The sequence below is a fragment of the Sinohyriopsis cumingii genome, chromosome 17 (genome assembly GCF_028554795.1).
Source record: "Sinohyriopsis cumingii isolate HCF-2022 chromosome 17, ASM2855479v2, whole genome shotgun sequence".
In the NCBI taxonomy this organism is placed as follows: Eukaryota; Metazoa; Mollusca; class Bivalvia; order Unionida; family Unionidae; genus Sinohyriopsis; species Sinohyriopsis cumingii.
This window is the reverse complement of record NC_142977.1, coordinates 22,609,033-22,627,985: the sequence shown is the minus strand read 5'-3', so window position 1 is coordinate 22,627,985 and position 18,953 is coordinate 22,609,033. Positions and strand designations below refer to the sequence as shown.

Genomic DNA, 18,953 nt, shown 5'->3' with positions numbered 1-18,953 from the left:
CAGATAATATGGAGAACCTCACAGTATCATTGCAAATAATACAGAGAACCTCATAGTATCATTGCAGATAATATGGAGAACCTCACAGTATCATTACTAAAAATACAGAGAACCTCACAGTATCATCACTAATAATATAGAGAACCTCACAGTATCATTGCAAATAATATAGAGAACCTCACAGTATCATTGCATATAATAAAGAGAACCTCACAGTATCATTGCAGATAATATGGAGAACCTCACAGTATCATTACTAATAATACAGAGAACCTCACAGTGTCATCACTAATAATACAGAGAACCTCACAGTATCATTGCAAATAATGCAAAGAACCTCACAGTATCATTGCAAATAATACAGAGAACCTCACAGTATCAGTAAAAACCATATGTAGAGCATGACAGTGCCATTATCCCCATACTTGAGTGCTGGGATATTGAGGTACCCTCCATCAGTCCCTTTTGTCGTTTCATTACACCATCACTACCTAAACTGCTGAATGGAAATTCTATAAAATTTATGCATAGATTGTCATGTAATAAACATCTACAAGAAAGGTGTAGTTTTGGGGCCATGGCGAATTCCTGGGAGGGTGTCAGATGTTATATATGCACAAATTTACAATTTCAGTTTTAAACCCAGGATCAGGGTTAGGTGGGAGGGGTTCAGAGTTTTTGGGGGTGGGTAATGAAAAGCATGGGGATATGCTGCGATTTGATATATCCATGAGCAGATTTATAAATGATGAAAATGTTTAAATTATGAACATGAATAAGCAAAACATTTACAGTTTTGTAGCCTGATTTTTGAGCAACAAAATGAAAATCAGACACATCTTCAAAGGCAACATATTTTCTGTTGGTTGATTTGTCAAGTTTTGTTGCATTAAAATGGATGATATATTGTCCGAAATTTTGACACACTTCTGATATTATGACTGAGTCTCTGTGTGACATAGTGCCATGGTGAATGACATGTTTCATCTTCTGATGTCATGACTCAGTCTCTGTGTGACATAGTGCCATGGTGAATGACATGTTTCATCTTCTGATGTCATGACTCAGTCTCTGTGTGACATAGTGCCATGGTGAATGACATGTTTCATCTTCTAGAACATCTTTCCCAGAACATGTTAGAATGGAGATAGCAATTTCGTGTTTCACAATTTATGGTATAGTCAAACAATAGTGTTGGTTTTTCTGCTGCAAATGCTGGTACCACTGACATATGACCAGTACAATTCCGTTGAATAAAAGTCATATCACCATTAACCTCCTCAAATGCTTAAATGCGGTTACCCTTTTCATCGTTACACCATGATATCAGCTTCATAATTTAAAAATTGTCATCTAACTGTATATGCACAAATTGTAATCTCATTATAATAATAGCTTCCTCGATATTCACAAATTTGGCCTTATTGTTTTGCAGGTCAAGTCACAAGGAAAGAAGGCATACAGTGGCTTCAGAACTAAAATTGGAGACCTGAAGAAGGTACAAGTACATCGGTTTATTGTGGGATGGGGTTAACATCTGTGTATTCTTCACACAAAAAAGGTTGTAGCAAATCAGACAAATTTTGTCTGTAACAATCTTGTTACATTTCCTTGATGTATAAAAGACATTACAGGATGCTTTGTATGTCTTATTTCACACAAAAGTAGATGATATTTTGCAACTTGCTTTTCATTATCAAGAAGGCACAAGAAATGGATTCAGGTAAATATAAAGATAGAATTGTTGAAATAAAAATCCCTTTCTTGATATGGTATGTACTATGGTTAATTAATCAAACTACATTCTCAATATTGGTAGCATGGTTGACTAGCATTGTTTATATTTATGTACCAATTATATATATATATATATATATATATATATATATATATATATATATATATATATATATATATATAATAAAGAGGACTTTGTATAATACCTAATCTTTTGAAGCTCTAAGCGCTTTACAACATTAGACAACACCTATAAGATAAAAAACATATATAATGATATGATTACAAACACCATGAAATTAGGAAACATAGAAAAAACACGCTGAGAATATTTAAGGTAGGAAACATTATTAGGTCTTTAAGTTTGTTCTTGCAGTCGAAATAAGTGAGTTTTGAGAGCACTCTTGAATGTGATCACTGTGTCTTTGTGTCTAGGTTCAGTGGGCAATTCATATATATGTTTCTACTTTTTTAAAAAGCATGAAGGTTTTAATCATGGCTTATAATACTGCTTTAGAAACTTAAAAACTTTATTTCTTCATTAAAAAAAATGAAAATTTAAATAAAGTTATGTCATGATTTTGTGACTCTCCCACTGGGAAAATATTTGTACTCCATGTAAAATTGAATTGCATGCAATAACTGTTGATCAGAGAAGATAACATTTTAGTAAGATTTTGTGACTTTTTTGTCATGCACACATTATCAGGATGTAAACAGATTGGCAAAAAGGTTAGTAGGGCATATGGAGATGGACACCACTTGCTCATAATTAACAGGAACATTGGTAAAGCCAGTTGTAGAGCATGTTCTTACACTGTCACATTGACACTAAACAGATGATGCTTACAAATGATTTGATCTGACCCAATATATGAACAGGAGAATCGTGTGAACAATGTTGGGCAACCCAGTAGAACACTGTCAGATTCAGTGGATGAATAGGACACATGTGAACAAAGTATCAGATTCAATAGATGAACAGAACAATCAACTAAATGCAGTGTCTGATTCATTTTATGAACAAGACAGTCATATGAACTGTGTCAGATTCATTGGATGAACAAGACAGGATGACCATCTCAATGCAGTGTCAGACTCAGTGGATGAACAGGACACAGGATAATCATCTCAATGCAGTGTCAGACTCAGTGGATGAACAGGACAGTCATTTGAACTGTGTCAGACTCAGTGGATGAACAGGACAGTCATTTGAACTGTGTCAGACTCAGTGGATGAACAGGACAGTCATATGAACTGTGTCAGACTCATTGGATGAACAGGACACAGGATGACCATCTCAATGCAGTGTCAGACTCAGTGGATGAACAGGACACAGGATAATCATCTCAATGCAGTGTCAGACTCAGTGGATGAACAGGACAGTCATTTGAACTGTGTCAGACTCAGTGGATGAACAAGACAGTCATTTGAACTGTGTCAGACTCAGTGGATGAACAGGACAGTCATATGAACTGTGCCAAACTCAGTGGATGAACAGGACAGTCATATGAACTGTATCAGACTCAATGGATGAACAGGACAGTCATATGAACTGTGTCAGACTGAGTGGATGAACAGGACACAGAATGACCATCTCAATGCAGTGTCAGACTGAGTCGATGAACAGTACAGTCATATGAACTGTGTCAGACTCAGTGGATGAACAGGACACATGATGACCATCGCAATGCAGTGTCAGACTCAGTGGATGAACAGGACACAGGATAATCATCTCAATGCAGTGTCAGACTCAGTGGATGAACAGGACAGTCATTTGAACTGTGTCAGACTCAGTGGATGAACAGGACAGTCATTTGAACTGTGTCAGACTCAGTGGATGAACAGGACAGTCATATGAACTGTGTCAGACTCATTGGATGAACAGGACACAGGATGACCATCTGAATGCAGTGTCAGACCCATTGGATGAACAGGACACAGGATGATCATCTCAATGCAGTGTCAGACTCAGTGGATGAACAGGACAGTCATATGAACTGTGTCAGTCAGTGGATGAACAGGACAGTCATATGAACTGTGTCAGACTCATTGGATGAACAGGACACATGATGACCATTTCAATGCAGTGTCAGACTCAGTGGATGAACAGGACAGTCATATGAACTGTGTCAGACTCATTGGATGAACAGGACACATGATGACCATCTCAATGCAGTGTCAAACTCAGTGGATGAACAGGACAGTCATATGAACTGTGTCAGACTCAGTGGATGAACAGGACAGTCATTTGAACTGTGTCAGACTCAATGGATGAACAGGACAGTCATTTGAACTGTGTCAAACTCAATGGATGAACAGGACAGTCATTTGAACTGTGTCAGAGTCAGTGGATGAACAGGACAGTCATATGAACTATGTCAGTCAGTGGATGAAAAGGACAGTCATATGAACTGTGTCAGACTCATTGGATGAACAGGACACATGATGACCATTTCAATGCAGTGTCAGACTCAGTGGATGAACAGGACAGTCATATGAACTGTGCCAAACTCAGTGGATGAACAGGACAGTCATATGAACTGTGTCAGACTCAGTGGATGAACAGGACAGTCATTTGAACTGTGTCAGAGTCAGTGGATGAACAGGACAGTCATATGAACTGTGTCAGACTCATTGGATGAACAGGACACAGGATGACCATCTCAATGCAGTGTCAGACTCAGTGGATGAACAGGACAGTCATTTGAACTGTGTCAGACTCGGTGGATGAACAAGACACAGGATAATCATTTCAGTGCAGTGTCAGACTCAATGGATGAACAGGACAGTCATATGAACTTTGTCACACTCTGGACGAACAGGACCATTTTGCAAGCACAGTGTCAGACTCGATGGATGAACAGAACAACCATGTCAGCACAGTGTCAGACAGATTAGATGAATACAACAATCAGAACACTGTAATATTTGATGGATGAACAAGATAATCCCTTGAACAGTGTCAGACTCAATGGATGAACACAACAATTTGAACAGTGTTAGACTCAACAGATGAACAAGACAGTCATAGAACACAATGTATGGCTCAATGGATGAACACTACACATAAACACTACACATAGCTGCCAACCCTCACAATTTTGACGTGAATTTCACAACTTTTTCAGTGATTCATGGATTCACACCACAAGCAGAAAATTCACAAATTCTCCAATTCTCAATTATTTTAAATCATTAATAAAATAAACGATTTCCCATTAAGCGCTAGTCGTGATATTGGCAGTTGCTGAAACAGTCTGATACTGCTGGTCACAATATTAATAGAACTACAGCCAATTGGTACAGTTGGTCTGAGAGCAATCACTTTAGCCTATTTTAATCTATATGTATAAGAGTAGTTTTACAAATGCTTTTGAGTGAAACAGGGGCCTAACCAGAACTTTGCTCAGCGCATGCATCACCAACACTGATTTGAATTACCATTCGGCATTGCATGTAAGATCTTGAAAAGGGCTTCACCACCAAGGAAAAAGAAATGTATTGCTCACAAAGTGAAGTTTATTTGGAATATACCAAAAATTGGCAGTGCATTCTGCCATTAAACATTGACATACATCATGCTTTTTGCACACAGTGTGCTGCAAATTTTAGTATTGGGCATGGTGGCAGGGACGATGTGAGAAAGCACATCATCTGCAAAAAACACATAGAAGTTGGGAAAATTAATAATTTGCAGATTTCAGCTCTGGAATATTTTAAGCCATTGATGGGAGACCTGCAAGCTACCAACATTGAAGCATTATTTGTGAGTTTTCTTGTGTTACTGTTATCAGATGGAGACCATCCTAAACATTGGTTCCGACAAATGTTCCCAGACTCGAAGATCGCTTCTTTATTTTTCTGTGGAAGAACCAAAAGTGCTGCAGCTCCTGTGCATTCCTCACAGCAACAGTGACAGGGAAAGAGTATTTTCTCTTGTGAGGAAAAATAAGACAGACTTTAATGCATCCTTAGGTACAGAAAGTTTGTCAGCAAGTTTAGTCACCAAGATCAACCAGCAGGCAAGAAGCCTGAACTTTTTTTAAAACAAATTTACGATCATGCAATTGAGGAAGTTCAAGTCTGCCACAGTATCATGCCTTGATAAATAACCACAAGAACAAGTGAAGTTTATGAATACCATAATAAAAAGAAATCCAGATGTATTTCTGCATATATATAGTGTTTTAGTTTTATATTGCAATCTTGATATAGTATAGTATTGATGGTCAGAGTGGATGGAGTTATTGTCATGGTATTTTTCACTAATTCCTGTCCAAATTCACTAATTTTTATCCCTATTTTCACTAATTGCGAGCCTGGAAGGTTGGCAGCTATGACTACAATCATATGAACACATTTTCAGACTTATTGGATGAACACAGCAATCAGAACAGTGTCAGGCCCATTGGATGAACACAATAATCTAAGCAGTGTCAGCTTCAGTGGATGAACACAACAATTTGAACAGTGTCAGACTCCATGGATGAACACAACAATCTGAACAGTGTCATGCACATTGGATGAACACAACAATCTGAACAATGTCAGCCTCAGTGGATGAACACTACAATTTGAACCGTGTCAGACTCAGTGGATGAACACAACAATTTGAACAGTGTCAAGCACAGTGGATGAACACTACACTCATATGAACATATTGTCAGACTTATTGGATGAACACAACAATCTGAACAGTGTAAGGCTCAATGGACGAACAGGACAGCCATGTAATCACTGTCAGACTCAGTGTGTGAACAGGACAATCATGTGAACAAAGATTATGAACAGGACAGTCACCTGAACACCTTCCAACTCAATGGATAAACAGGACTCATATCTGAACAGTGTCAGGCTCAGTGTATAAACAGGACTGTAATCTGAACAAAGTCTCAGACTCAATAGATGAACAGGACAATCATTTGAACACAGTGTATATTTGCAATCGGAGGAAAATGATGTTCTGTTTATAAAACAAACTCCATCTGATAGAGCAATCAGTTCAAGTTTTGGTCTGCAACAGCAGAATTTCTCACAAATGAAAATTGAACTGGATGATCGTGTTGGATTTACGTGGCATGAAAATCATTTTGCATATTAATGGACTTCAGTGTACATGTCAATCACATTAGTTGCAGGAGAGGGAGAAATATAAAGTCATTCATTCTTATCTGTACTGTTCAGATACCACAAAATGTTATTGGATGGTCTGTCATCCATCCACCTTACATCTGTTAGCACACGTTTAGGCATATCAGCAAGACTTCTTATGATGTCTAGTGAGTTGTAAATGAAAATGGTGCCAATCTGACCACCAAAATGGCCACCACAGTGGCCAGCTAGTTATTGCTAATTCTTCTAGAATGGTTGGTCATATTGACATTGTTCTTTCACCAGAAGACTTATGATGAGTAGTTGGTCCTAAATAGAAATGATTCAGATATCCAGTCTGACCACAATGGCAGCCATCTTGAAAATCTTGTTATTGTTACTCCTCCAAAAGAGGACGACATATCACCATAGACTTTTCACCAGAAGACTTCTCATATCTTGTTGGTCTTAAATGAAAATGTTGACGTTTAGATGTCCAATATGGTCACTTGCTGGGCATCTTGAAAACCTTTTTTTACTGCTGCACATCTTAACTGGAAAGTCATTGACATGGGGTCTACATCAAAACAGTTGTTTGGTATCTAGTTGGTTGTAAATAAAAATGAAGCAAACTGACCTTCGGTATGGCCACCATGTTGACAATCTTGAAAATATTGTTATTGTTACTCTTCCCAAATGGATGGTTTATCAGCATGGGGTTTTGACCATATGACTTCTTGTGATATATAGTTGGTCAAGAATGAAAATGATATCAATCATACATACAGTATGGCTGCCATGATGGCTTATTTTTAGAAGCCTTGCTGTCACTACTCTCTCTGAATGGATGGTAATATCGAATGGTGTTTTAAGCAAAAGGCTTGTAATGATGTCTGCTTGGTTTCTGAATGAAAATGGTACCAATCTGACATCCAGTATGTCCACCACAGCAACTAATTTGAAAATCATTTTATTAGAGACGATTTCAACACTCAGCAGTTAAAAAAGGAAATGGTCTTGTCTTTAATTTGTGGACATTTTTACCACCCAGTAGAGTGTCAGTCCCCGCAAAGGACTCTTGGCTAGGGTAATCAACAGAGTACTGAAATTCTCAGGTGACAAGTCAATCACCTACTTACTAAAAAATTCATACACTTCATGCATTAGCACCGACAAAGTACAATAAGATGCAAATTCACTCTTAGAATTGGTTATATTGAATAGAAAGAACAGAAAATTCAGCTGTCAAGCAATACAAACTTTAAGGATTATATGACAGTTTTAAAAGAATGTTCTACAACAAACTCATGGAAGATAACTTTTGGGCCTGTAGAAAATTTGTTTGTAATTAAACTTGAAACAGGTCACTTTTGTGGCCAGTTTCAGAATTTACTAGTTACACTGTTGAACATAAAACGTGTCAAGTCTAATTTGGTAATAGGAACAAATACATTGCTTGAGTTCTAAAGAAACAATTTAAAAATGTGTATAAATCTAAAATCATATGTACCAAGTGTACTTCAGTGGTTTTTCAGATTTGGAAAAGACTTTCTCTCCAATCAAAGGGAATGATTATTTTGTAAATGTCACTAGTATTCACTAGTTAATAAAGATTCAGACAGTGTAGGTAAAAAATCATCAGCCTGGCATGTTGAAAGTTTTGCTGGGCAAGTAAAGCAATTCACCAGAATTTAATTTCCAAATATGAAGGAAAAATCCTGGCTATCATTCAGGTTTATGAAAATCATATTTGGAAAGTACACCATTCAAGAATTTTTCATCTAGCTTACTGTGTATAATTGCTTATAAGTCAAGTCCAACATCAAACTCTACACAGACCAAGATCTACCACTGGATATTGTGCTGGCAGGTCATAATCTATGCAGTTTGCTAGGAGTAATCAGCAGTATAAAACAATATTGACCCAGAGATGCCAGCACATTATGCCACAGTAAGAAGATCTGTATTGTTTCTTGTTGGACCCAACTTACCAGTGAATGTATACGGTAGAAATGGTCATGTAGATGTCATTCCATAGCCTGAAAGCTGTGTTAAATGTATTAATGATATGTTTACCCTATGTTGGAAGTATTCCGGGGATTATTGCATGTGGTGGGATAGGGAGGAGAGTGCATGATTTGATTCTTATACTAGTCAGTAAGCTTGGAGTTTTTCCAAGAATAATCTCTAGCTCTATTCAAGTTTGTCGATGCCAGCCATGCATTTTTACCAGATCATAATTTATCAGAGCTCTAGATATGAATTAACAAATTGAATATTGTACTTCCGTGTTTGGAACTAATTACATTTGTGAAATTCATTGAGGTATTATCATTTCAAACATGCATGAAAGAACTGAAACTCAAACTGATAGTATGGTTTTATTGATCAAAAATGTCATCATTCTTCACAAAATGTTTTTATGGCAGGAGCTGACAACATTGAAATAAATACATGAAATTGTTTTGCATAATTTAAACACATTAACAAAAATACTGATGCAGTCAAATTGTCAGCTTAGAATATATGAATAAGTTGTTTATCTAGTGCTCTGCTTTATCTTTTTAAACTTCTTAAAACTTATGAATGGAGCTATTGAATTAATATAGCTGTATGAATATTTTGTAATCATTAATTTTGATAGCATGAACAAATAATTTTATTTGTTAGATGTAGTCCTTTATTTTTTTGTGACTGATGACAGCAAGCAGCAAAAATTTCCACTGTCTTTGCTAAATAAGTTCTTTACTAATTTATGTGATCGTACTTTTACAGGGTGGTCATGGAAAATATGCACATGACATTCCAAGTTCTGTTCAAAAATGGAGGGTGAGCAGAAATGCACTAAACTAGCTCGACTAATACAATGCATCAACTGTGTTTCAATTTATAAACGTGTTACTTTTTTTCTTCTATGCATAGACATAAATAATACAGACTTTTTTGTATACAGAGTTTTTCCTATGACAAATGAATATATTCAAAACTTTGCCAACCATGCTGGCTATACCACCTGCAGTGGCCTTGTTGTATTTTTAATTCAGGTTATATCACATGCAATGGCCTTGTTATTTGTTACACATTCACTAAACAATCTGCAATAGTCCTTCCATGTTACACACAGGTTATGCCACCTGCAATGGCCTTGTTGCATGTTACACACAAGATACCTTGTCATCTTAAGATGAAAACTAAGACAATGTCTGAAATATAACTTTTTGCGTATATCAGCTTTAGTTTTATCTGATTGGTTTTCAGACTTTTTGTACCCACGGTCCAACCTTGACCCACTTCTTTGTATTCTATGTCTGGCTTATGTATCACCTGCAGCGGGCCCATGGCACACAAGTTGGATGCAGCCTAAGTTGAGAACCTATGCTTTATCTGATTCTTTGCCATCATTTGAAGAATCTGTCTTTCACTCTTTGTCTCTTTTTTTATGTTGAAAAGCTGATTTCATCTACTTTTCCATCACTTGGTTCAGCAGTTGGTAAATATTTCATGCCACTGTTGGCTTTGGCTCTGCTTTTTTTGCATGGCTGATTGTGACAAAAATGCATACACTTTTGTAATAACTTATTTATAAAAAGCAAACAAAATAGTTGTCCAGCCAACAGATTATTCCTGATCAATATTTTCATATATCTTTTATTAGGGCCCTGCATTGAGACACAAGAGCCCGGTATTCACATTGTCATCTATCTGTATTTCTGTCTGCCAATTCACATTTCTTGTAATCAGCATGCTCACAAACCCTTTTGAATAATTTGATAGATGAATCACCTATTACTTGTAGAAGTACCTTTTAAAGGTATTATCATTTCCTATCAAATTTTGATGGAGTTATTGCCCTTTTTCAATCAATATTGAATCTCCATGAAAGCTCAAGAACCATTCAAGATATTGTGATGTAAGTTTGTACAAAACTTGTCTCATGTGCCTACTTATGCCTTTTATGGGTTTTGTCTCATCAATTCCATTTTGGATAGAGTTCTGGCCCTTGAAGGTTAACTTTATGTTTTCACATGGATTTTGGTTTGTAATCAGCATAGCTTAATAACAGATGCACTGTTTTGAATACATCTTAAAACAGTGTTATGATATTAGACTTTTCATGGTATGGCTTGCTTTTTTTTAAAAATGGACATTTTTATGTGTGTGTGCAGTATCGGCAATGTTTTTTACATTAAGAGACGATTGCATGTAAGAAGAATGCTGAAAGTTTATGTTATTGAGCAAAGCTTTTGTTTTTGCCTGCTTTTACCCGTAACTTGCTCATTTCAGGAGGATGCTATTTCCATTAAGGCCAGTAAGTCTGTTCGCTATGGGACTGAAACCAAAACTTTTGTTAGAGACCGCCCATCCACTATTGTCGGTCAAGAGCTAGTTACACGGAGAGTAAGTGGGATAGAGGATCAGAGGTTTTGCTTTTCTACATCTGTTTTAAATACAGTTTCATTAAGCACTTGCTTTGGACTTAAATGTTCACCAATTTTGTTGAAATAGTTAAATTTAAGATTAGATAGTTATTACAAATGAATTCACTTGCAAACAAAATGCAGAGTACATGATAGATTCGCTTTGACTTTCCATTTATTTTATGGGCAGGCTGCAAACTGAGTAGTACTGTAAAGCAACATATATTTGTGACTTTTAAATTGTTTGATTCCCCAATGTCAGACTATTTTGTGACTATTAAATTTCATAATTCCCCAATGTCAGGCAATCTAGAGACTATTAAATTTCATGAGTCCCCAATGTCAGACAATTTTGTGACTACTAAATTTCATGAGTCCCCAACATCAGATTATTTTGTGGCTGCAAAATGTCATGATTGATTCCCCAATGTCTGACTATTTTTTTACTATTAAATTCATGAGTCTCCATTATCACTATTTGTGACTATTAAATTTCATGATTCCCTAATGTCAGATTTTTTTTTGATTTCTAACTTTCCTGATTCCCTTCTGTCAGACTATTTTGTGGCTAGTAAATTTCATTAGTCCCTGGGGCCCCGAGTGGTCTAAAGCGCTCTCCGTTACGGATCACTGCCATCTCACCTCTGTCTACGTGGGTTCGAGTCTCGGATTCGGCCAATGTGGGTATGTGAGAAAGCTTGCCAGTAGCTTCTCGAGGGTCGGTGGATCTTTCCGGGGATTTCCCGGGTTCTTCCTCCACCATCAATACTGGCCGCCATGTATAGCCTATCGTGTGCTAAAAAATGGCGTTAAACCCTACAACAACAACATCATTAGTCCCTAATGTCAGCCTACTTCTTGACTATGAAATTAATTGATTCCCTAACGTTAGACTATTTTGTGGCTAATTTACTACCTTTCTTGACTATGAAATTTATTGATTCCCTAATATTAGACTATTTTGTGGCTATTAAGTTAAAGTGATTCTTTAGTTATTCTCCCACCACAACAGGAATCCTAGTGTCTCTCCTTCCATCTGGCTCAAAACCTCATGAAAAAGTTAGTCCCACAGTTTTTGATGGATTACCATGAAACGTTTTAAATGTTTTTTCATCACGTTCATGTGCACATAATGACAAATGATCGTGCTCCAACAACTTGTATGGGATTGCTTGCATTAACTTCAGCAAAATACGGTATAGAGAATATCTTATTCAGTGCAACTAGTCTCACATTTGTAATGGGTTTTGAAAAAACTTGGTAACTAACTGTTATGGTCATTATCTGAAGATGCACATATCAACAGATTATATTACTCATGCACTTTGTTTTGTTTTAGAGTGATTGCCCTTTTCTCTTTCGCTTAGTGTAACATATGACACAATATTGTTTGTACAGCTAGTCCCCCAGTTTTTGATGGATTGCCATGAAACTTTATAAATATTATTGTTTGTCACCCATAGATTGCATATCATTACATTGCTGTGATCATCTGATCTGTATTAGTTGCTGCTCTTTTTACTTGGAGCTTGGTGTGAGAGTTATTGCCCTTTTTGACTTGGCGCTTGGTGTAGTGTATGACAGTATCTTAAGAGTTTGACATGTCTGACTATTTTCAGTGGTTCACTATGAAACTATGTACATATTATGGCCACCATTTGAAGATGCACAAATTGAAAAATCTTTATAATGCTGTGATTTTTGTAAGAGTTTTTGGCCATTTTTACTTTGACCTGTATGCAGTGCATCATATAATTCTGTTAATGTTCTTCTCATACTTACCATTCCTTTAGTTTATTTAAAGATAGATTTCCCTCATGAATTCTACAAAAGTAATTAAGACACAAATAAATGTAGTTTTTATAATAGATTCCCCTCATGAATTCTACAGTTGTTGTTGTTGTAGGGTTTAACGCCATTTTTCAGCACACGATAGGCTATACATGGTGGCCAGTATTAATGGTGGAGGAAGAACCCGGGAAAACCCCGGAAAGAACCACCGACCCATGAGAAGCTGCTAGCAAGCTTTCTCACATACCCACATTGGCTGAATCCGAGACTCGAACCCATGCATCTACAAAAGTAATTAAGACACAGATGTAGTTTTTATGATAGATTCTTGACAACAACAACAAAACAAAAAAATAAAACGCAAGAAACACCAGGCAAATGCAACAAGAAACCAGCGATGTGAAGCAACCAGGACTGTTCCCAAGCTCTCCTTACCACTAATGACAGCCAACCATTCAACTGTAAGGGACCTTTATGGACCCATAGATTGAGGCCAAACTATCAGGGTTCCTTGAACCCATAAAAGCCTGGGGGAGGTGACACCATTCCCTTCTCCAGGAACAACTAGCATGCTGCGGTGCAGTCAGAAAAAAGTGGCACATGCACAAATGTGCGCACGGCACTATAATTAAACTCAACAACAACAACAAATAGATTCCCCTCTTGAATTCTACAAAAGTAATTAAGACACAAATGAATGTAATTTTTATGATATATTCCCCTCTTGAATTCTACAAAAAGAAATAACACACAAATATATGTACTTCTACAGTGGCTAAAAGTAAACAGATTTATTTATTATATGCCATGCATACTCACTTATAAAAACAGTCCAACTGCAGAAACAAAGACCCTGATCTGCCTTTGCATAATGTAGTGGCATATCAGGGACTATGTTGCTTGTAGTACTGATTATTTCTAACAAACTGCATAGACTAAGGGTGTATGCAGTTCACAGTTGGAGCTGATTTACAAACAGGTATATATGGTAGCACATTTCGGGAGGCGACAGTAACATTATTATCAATAATTTTAAGATCTTATGTTAACATTTTGAAAATCATATCCCATATTTGACATAATATCAGCATTATGCGTTTGAGAAATTATTTTGGAAAATGTTTTGAGGTTTAAAATCACGATAAGGGCAAAGCGATGCTGTCACAAACAATGTCTCCATCACATGTACATAGGAAAATAGTTTTCTCCCATTATCTACATTGAGAGCTTTTGTTGATGTTGAGTGCTCTTTACATCTGAGATGAATTATCATTCCCATTTTGACCCTAATGAACAAATGCATATGGCATGTCTTGAACCCAGGGTAAACAACATATAGTAAGTGTACTACTTTGTACATTTATATATTTATGCTTTTATTATAAGCACAGAATCTTCACAATGCAGCCCACATAATTCCAATTAATGTTTCTGGCCTGTGTAATCTTTTGAGTTGTCCACCCCAGCCATAACCCATTAGGTTTAGAGCTAAAAAATAGAACAAACTTGTACAGTGTTATGATATTGCAGGTGGATTTTAAAAACTGCTTGCCTCCCAGGAGGCATGCCAGAAAAGAAAAACATGGAAGGGAACTTTTTCAAGAGATTGACCAGAAAGAGTGGTGTGTTCATCTTTATAAATTGCTGCATTCAGTTAAAAATTTGATAGCTTTTGTGCCCTGATATGGTAGGATTTCAAGTGTTATGGTTGCGTCAAGAGAAAGCTGCATCTTCGCATCATACATAGGCAAGAAATTGCTTTCTGCAGAACACCTGCTTTGAATGTGTTCTGCAGAACACCTGTTTGAATGTTTTCTATGGAACACCTGCTTTGAGTGTGTTCTGTTGAACACCTGTTGGAATGTGTTCAGTGGAACACTTGATTTAAATATCTTGCATGGCATGGATTTCAGGTGAGAGACTGTTCTACAGAACACTTGCTTTGAATGTGTTCTGCAGACAACTTGCTGTTAATCATATCTCTTGCATGGCATGCATTTTTAGGTGAGAGACTGTATTCTGCAGAACACTTGCTTATCTCATAAATTACATTCATTTAAATGCAAAACAGTGCATTCTGCAGAATACTGTCTTTGATTGTATCTCCAACATAGCATGCATTTTTAGCTGTGTAGTCTTGTTTAGAAATGTGATCGTTACTGTAGAGTGAGCGGATATTACAATTTTACTATAAAATTCTTTGCAATTGTTACCAAATAAATAGGAAATTAAAAAAAATTACTTGAAATTTTTTGTACAGTAAAAGCAGAATAAATAATTTCTATTCAGAAAATCAGTTTTGAATAATGAATTCAGTATGTCATATTGTAACGCGTATACAAAAATTATTTATATTTTTTAATTTTTTTGGAGGAACAGTATATTGTACTGTGATTTTTATTTAAAAAATCTAAGTTGTACTGTCCAGAATTAGTTTAGCAGTTATTATCACCTGATTCAATGTACTATTCTAGCTAGTAATACAGTAAGTTTTGGTCATACCTGCCTTGGTGGAAGCATAAAATTGTTATCAATTTGAAATCTTTGTTTGTCCACACAAATCTATACATTCATTTATCCGTGAGTCCCCATACATATTAGACTTTGAAGCAAGGCATATAGATATGTTATTACTTTCGCTCGTGCCAAGAAGCGTGCTTTTGTCATGAGATACCTCGCAAAGCCAAAGCTACATGGAAGATATGTCACTTCAAGTTGGAGGAATTTTTTCACTTTTAAGGAAAGTATACTCCATCTTTATTTCCAACTTTTTCTCTCTTTCTCTCACAACAAAGTTCTGCTCATATATCTTCAATATATGTGTAATTTCCTTACAAACGTGTACATAGTAGCAAGTTTTTTATCCAAGGCTTTCATAGCGTCCATACACCTTTTTAGTATAATTACTTGTACAGGCGGTCTCTGGGCCTTTTTTCCCTGCAAGTACTGCCTTATAGTGGATTTTGTCACAACAACCGGTTATATCTCGATTACAGTGCATTTATTCCATTCTTTATGAAGGTTATTTGTGTGTGATGTAGATACTGGTACATTCTGCATTTATGCTGTTCCAGTCGGACAAGTACTGTTCAGCGTTCTATACAAGGTTCATTCAGTAACCTCTTGCACATGCATGTTTATATAGGCGACCCCTGAGTCATGTTTATCTGCATAACTTTATATCATGTTGATTGAACACTTAGTCGTGCACACATGTAACCCATGTCTTTATAGTTAGGTTCGGGCTACATTATTTACATGCGTGCATGTCTTTATGCTCTGAAGAACCCCTTATAATTGTATAATTCCATTCCTTTTGTATATCAAGTTGAGTTCTTTCACCATGGTATTTTTAGCCTTGGAACACTATACTTCCGTGATTCTACCTCAATAGGCTGTCCTTGACCTCCCTACCGGTCAGCATGGTAATTGAAACTGTCTGTTAGCAATTTTTTCCAGGTAACCATTATTTATATAGCTCTGCACCCACAAACAGGTGATATTGTCATATCTTATGTAACATAACATCGGCAGGTACACAGGTTTCTAAACAGGTGATATCAAGCCATCAAGGAGACATGTTTCCTTCCCTCCGCAACCATAGCATCAATACAGGGATAGTACGGGGATTCAACAAAAGGACCCGTGAGTCACTCATAGGACACAAACCTCTGAAAGCCATCCTATCATAGCTCCACTAATCAAATACCGTGCAGATATAGCACCAAGATGTCTCTTTCGTTCAACACCTTTTTCATGGTCCCAACTGCAAACGACTCTATATCTGGTCATTGGTTGAAACACATGCTCTGTCCTCATACCCCAGTTACCTGCAGATTTGAGAAGATGGGTCAGTCTTTCTTATGATGGCATCCTCTTTTATCATCAAGAACCATTGCCCTTCCATGGGTAGCTAGTCTTTATTCATGAAACCTGTCTCATCTGGACACTTCATCTAAAGGCCACTTACAAGACCTTATCGGATCTTTGAAGTGGTAACTTAATTGAACTGGCTGGTGCATAGAGGGAGATCACGCCTTTTTCTGTCTCTTAAATCGGGTCAAGATGGTATATCAGCTCATCCTGGATCAAATGAGTTATTCACTCAGCATACAGGGAAACAACCCTGCTTCAATAATTTTTACGCATTTTGGCTCATGAGGTTAGGGCAGGTGCCACCAGCCTAGTATTCGAACAGAACTGTTCTCTAACCATCATCATTCAGGCTATGGAATGGAGATTGGAGTCCACATTTTCTAGCTTTTGTCTCTGAGATTTGTCAGCCCAAAGGGCCCAGTTCGATCTGGTGGGACCTATATACACAGCTCAACACGTAACATTTCCAGGTCAATAGCTTCTTAAGATACAGCTTCACAGCTTCCACTGGATTTTGTGGGAATTTTTTTTTCCCTTTTGATGCGGTGCCCTGACAAATGGAGTCTCCTCCAGTTGGGCTACTTAGCTGTCTCTCGTACCTTTGAGGATCAGAGGTTTTATCACCAGGGTAAGAGGATGTACCTCCCTCCATTTTTTACTTATCCTCTTAAGGTATTATGATTGGGTAATGTATTTGAAGAAGATACCAATTTTTTTAATAGTAAAATACATTTCTTCAAAGATACTTACCCAATGATAATACACATACACCTTCCCAGCCTCCCCTCAGTTACATCCATAGCGAGTATGCCTGCCACTCCAGTAATAACTAACATATCCTTATGCCTTGCCACAAGTCTTATATGTAAGGGAAGATCACTCTGCCCAACCGCCAATGAGTTGGCAGACAACTTTTACCTCCCTTTAGCTAAAATTAGTATCTGGGAGGGCTGGATTTGTGAGGTAGTGGTAGTTCTCCTAGGAATTATGATTGAGTAACGTATTTTAAGAAGAAACTTATTTTGCTATAAAAAAATTGGTTTCTTAGCTTAATCAAGGGTAAACCAAACAAAAATGGCATCTCTTGTATTTTTTCATACCAAGGTACCATATATCCTCACTTATAAGTTGAGTCCAGCTGCAAACAACATAGACCCTGATAGGCCATCACATAATGCACATGCAGATCAGGGTCTATGTTGATTGTTGTACTGATTACTTATAATAAACTGTACAGAAGCAGATCTACTGGTGCATTATGCAATGAGTGATCTGGGTCTGTGCAGTTTGTAGTTGGACTCTATTTATAAGTGAAGTATATCTAATATGTATGATTATTCTTGGGTCAGTTAACATATTTTACATGAGAACTTGCTTGAAATGAAATTTCTGAAATGAGTGAAATAATTTTTATCTTTTGTGAGAGCATTAAAATTAGTTAACAAAATTCATAAATTTTATTTGATACTGGTACAGATGTTAGAATAAATTTGTATCACATGACAAAAAGCTACAAATTTTATGCAGTAATCTTGCAACCAAGTGTACAATCAGAACATTGCATGGCCATTTCCATCAGGTTGTGAAATAAACCTTGGATTTAATTTGTTACCATTGAGAACTATATTCTGAACTTCTTTCATTCACATGGTACAATATAGTGGCAGAAGGAGACAAATTCAAAATCGGAATAACCTTGGCCTTTGCTATCATACTCTGCCAGAAGGAAATCACCAGACATACCAAATTAAGATGTATTCCTACGATTACTTCCAAGGTTATTTCACAAACCTGATGGAAATGGCAGGGCAGTGTTCCAATCACCAAGTGTAGAGACAGGTCTTTCAAGTACTTTCAAATCCCTTAGCAATGATACCATTATCTTTGGAATGTGCTTACTTTGAGATTAGTCATTACATTTCTTAACTATGCACAAATATGGTGTTTGTTCATTAATCTATAAATAATATATCAGTCATGTGATATTTTATTTTATTTCAATAATTAATTATAGCTGGGTAAAATTAAATAAAAAAT

The 18,953-nt window shown here is 36.7% G+C and overlaps 1 protein-coding gene across 13 annotated transcripts in view; it reads left to right on the top strand.

Annotated features, from left to right (window-relative positions):
• LOC149777922 (DENN domain-containing protein 1B-like) overlaps positions 1 to 18,953 on the top strand; it is a 161,291-nt gene that overhangs the window by 115,954 nt on the left and 26,384 nt on the right. For 7 of the 13 annotated variants that reach the window (XM_089939019.1, XM_089939020.1, XM_089939021.1 and 4 more), the window contains 3 exons: positions 1,436 to 1,498; positions 9,607 to 9,660; positions 11,116 to 11,229. In XM_089939019.1, the coding sequence (XP_089795145.1) occupies positions 1,436 to 1,498; positions 9,607 to 9,660; positions 11,116 to 11,229 (231 nt within the window). The remainder of the gene's footprint in view (positions 1 to 1,435; positions 1,499 to 9,606; positions 9,661 to 11,115; positions 11,230 to 18,953) is intronic. The other 6 variants (XM_089939023.1, XM_089939022.1, XM_089939026.1 and 3 more) reach the window with 3 other exon arrangements.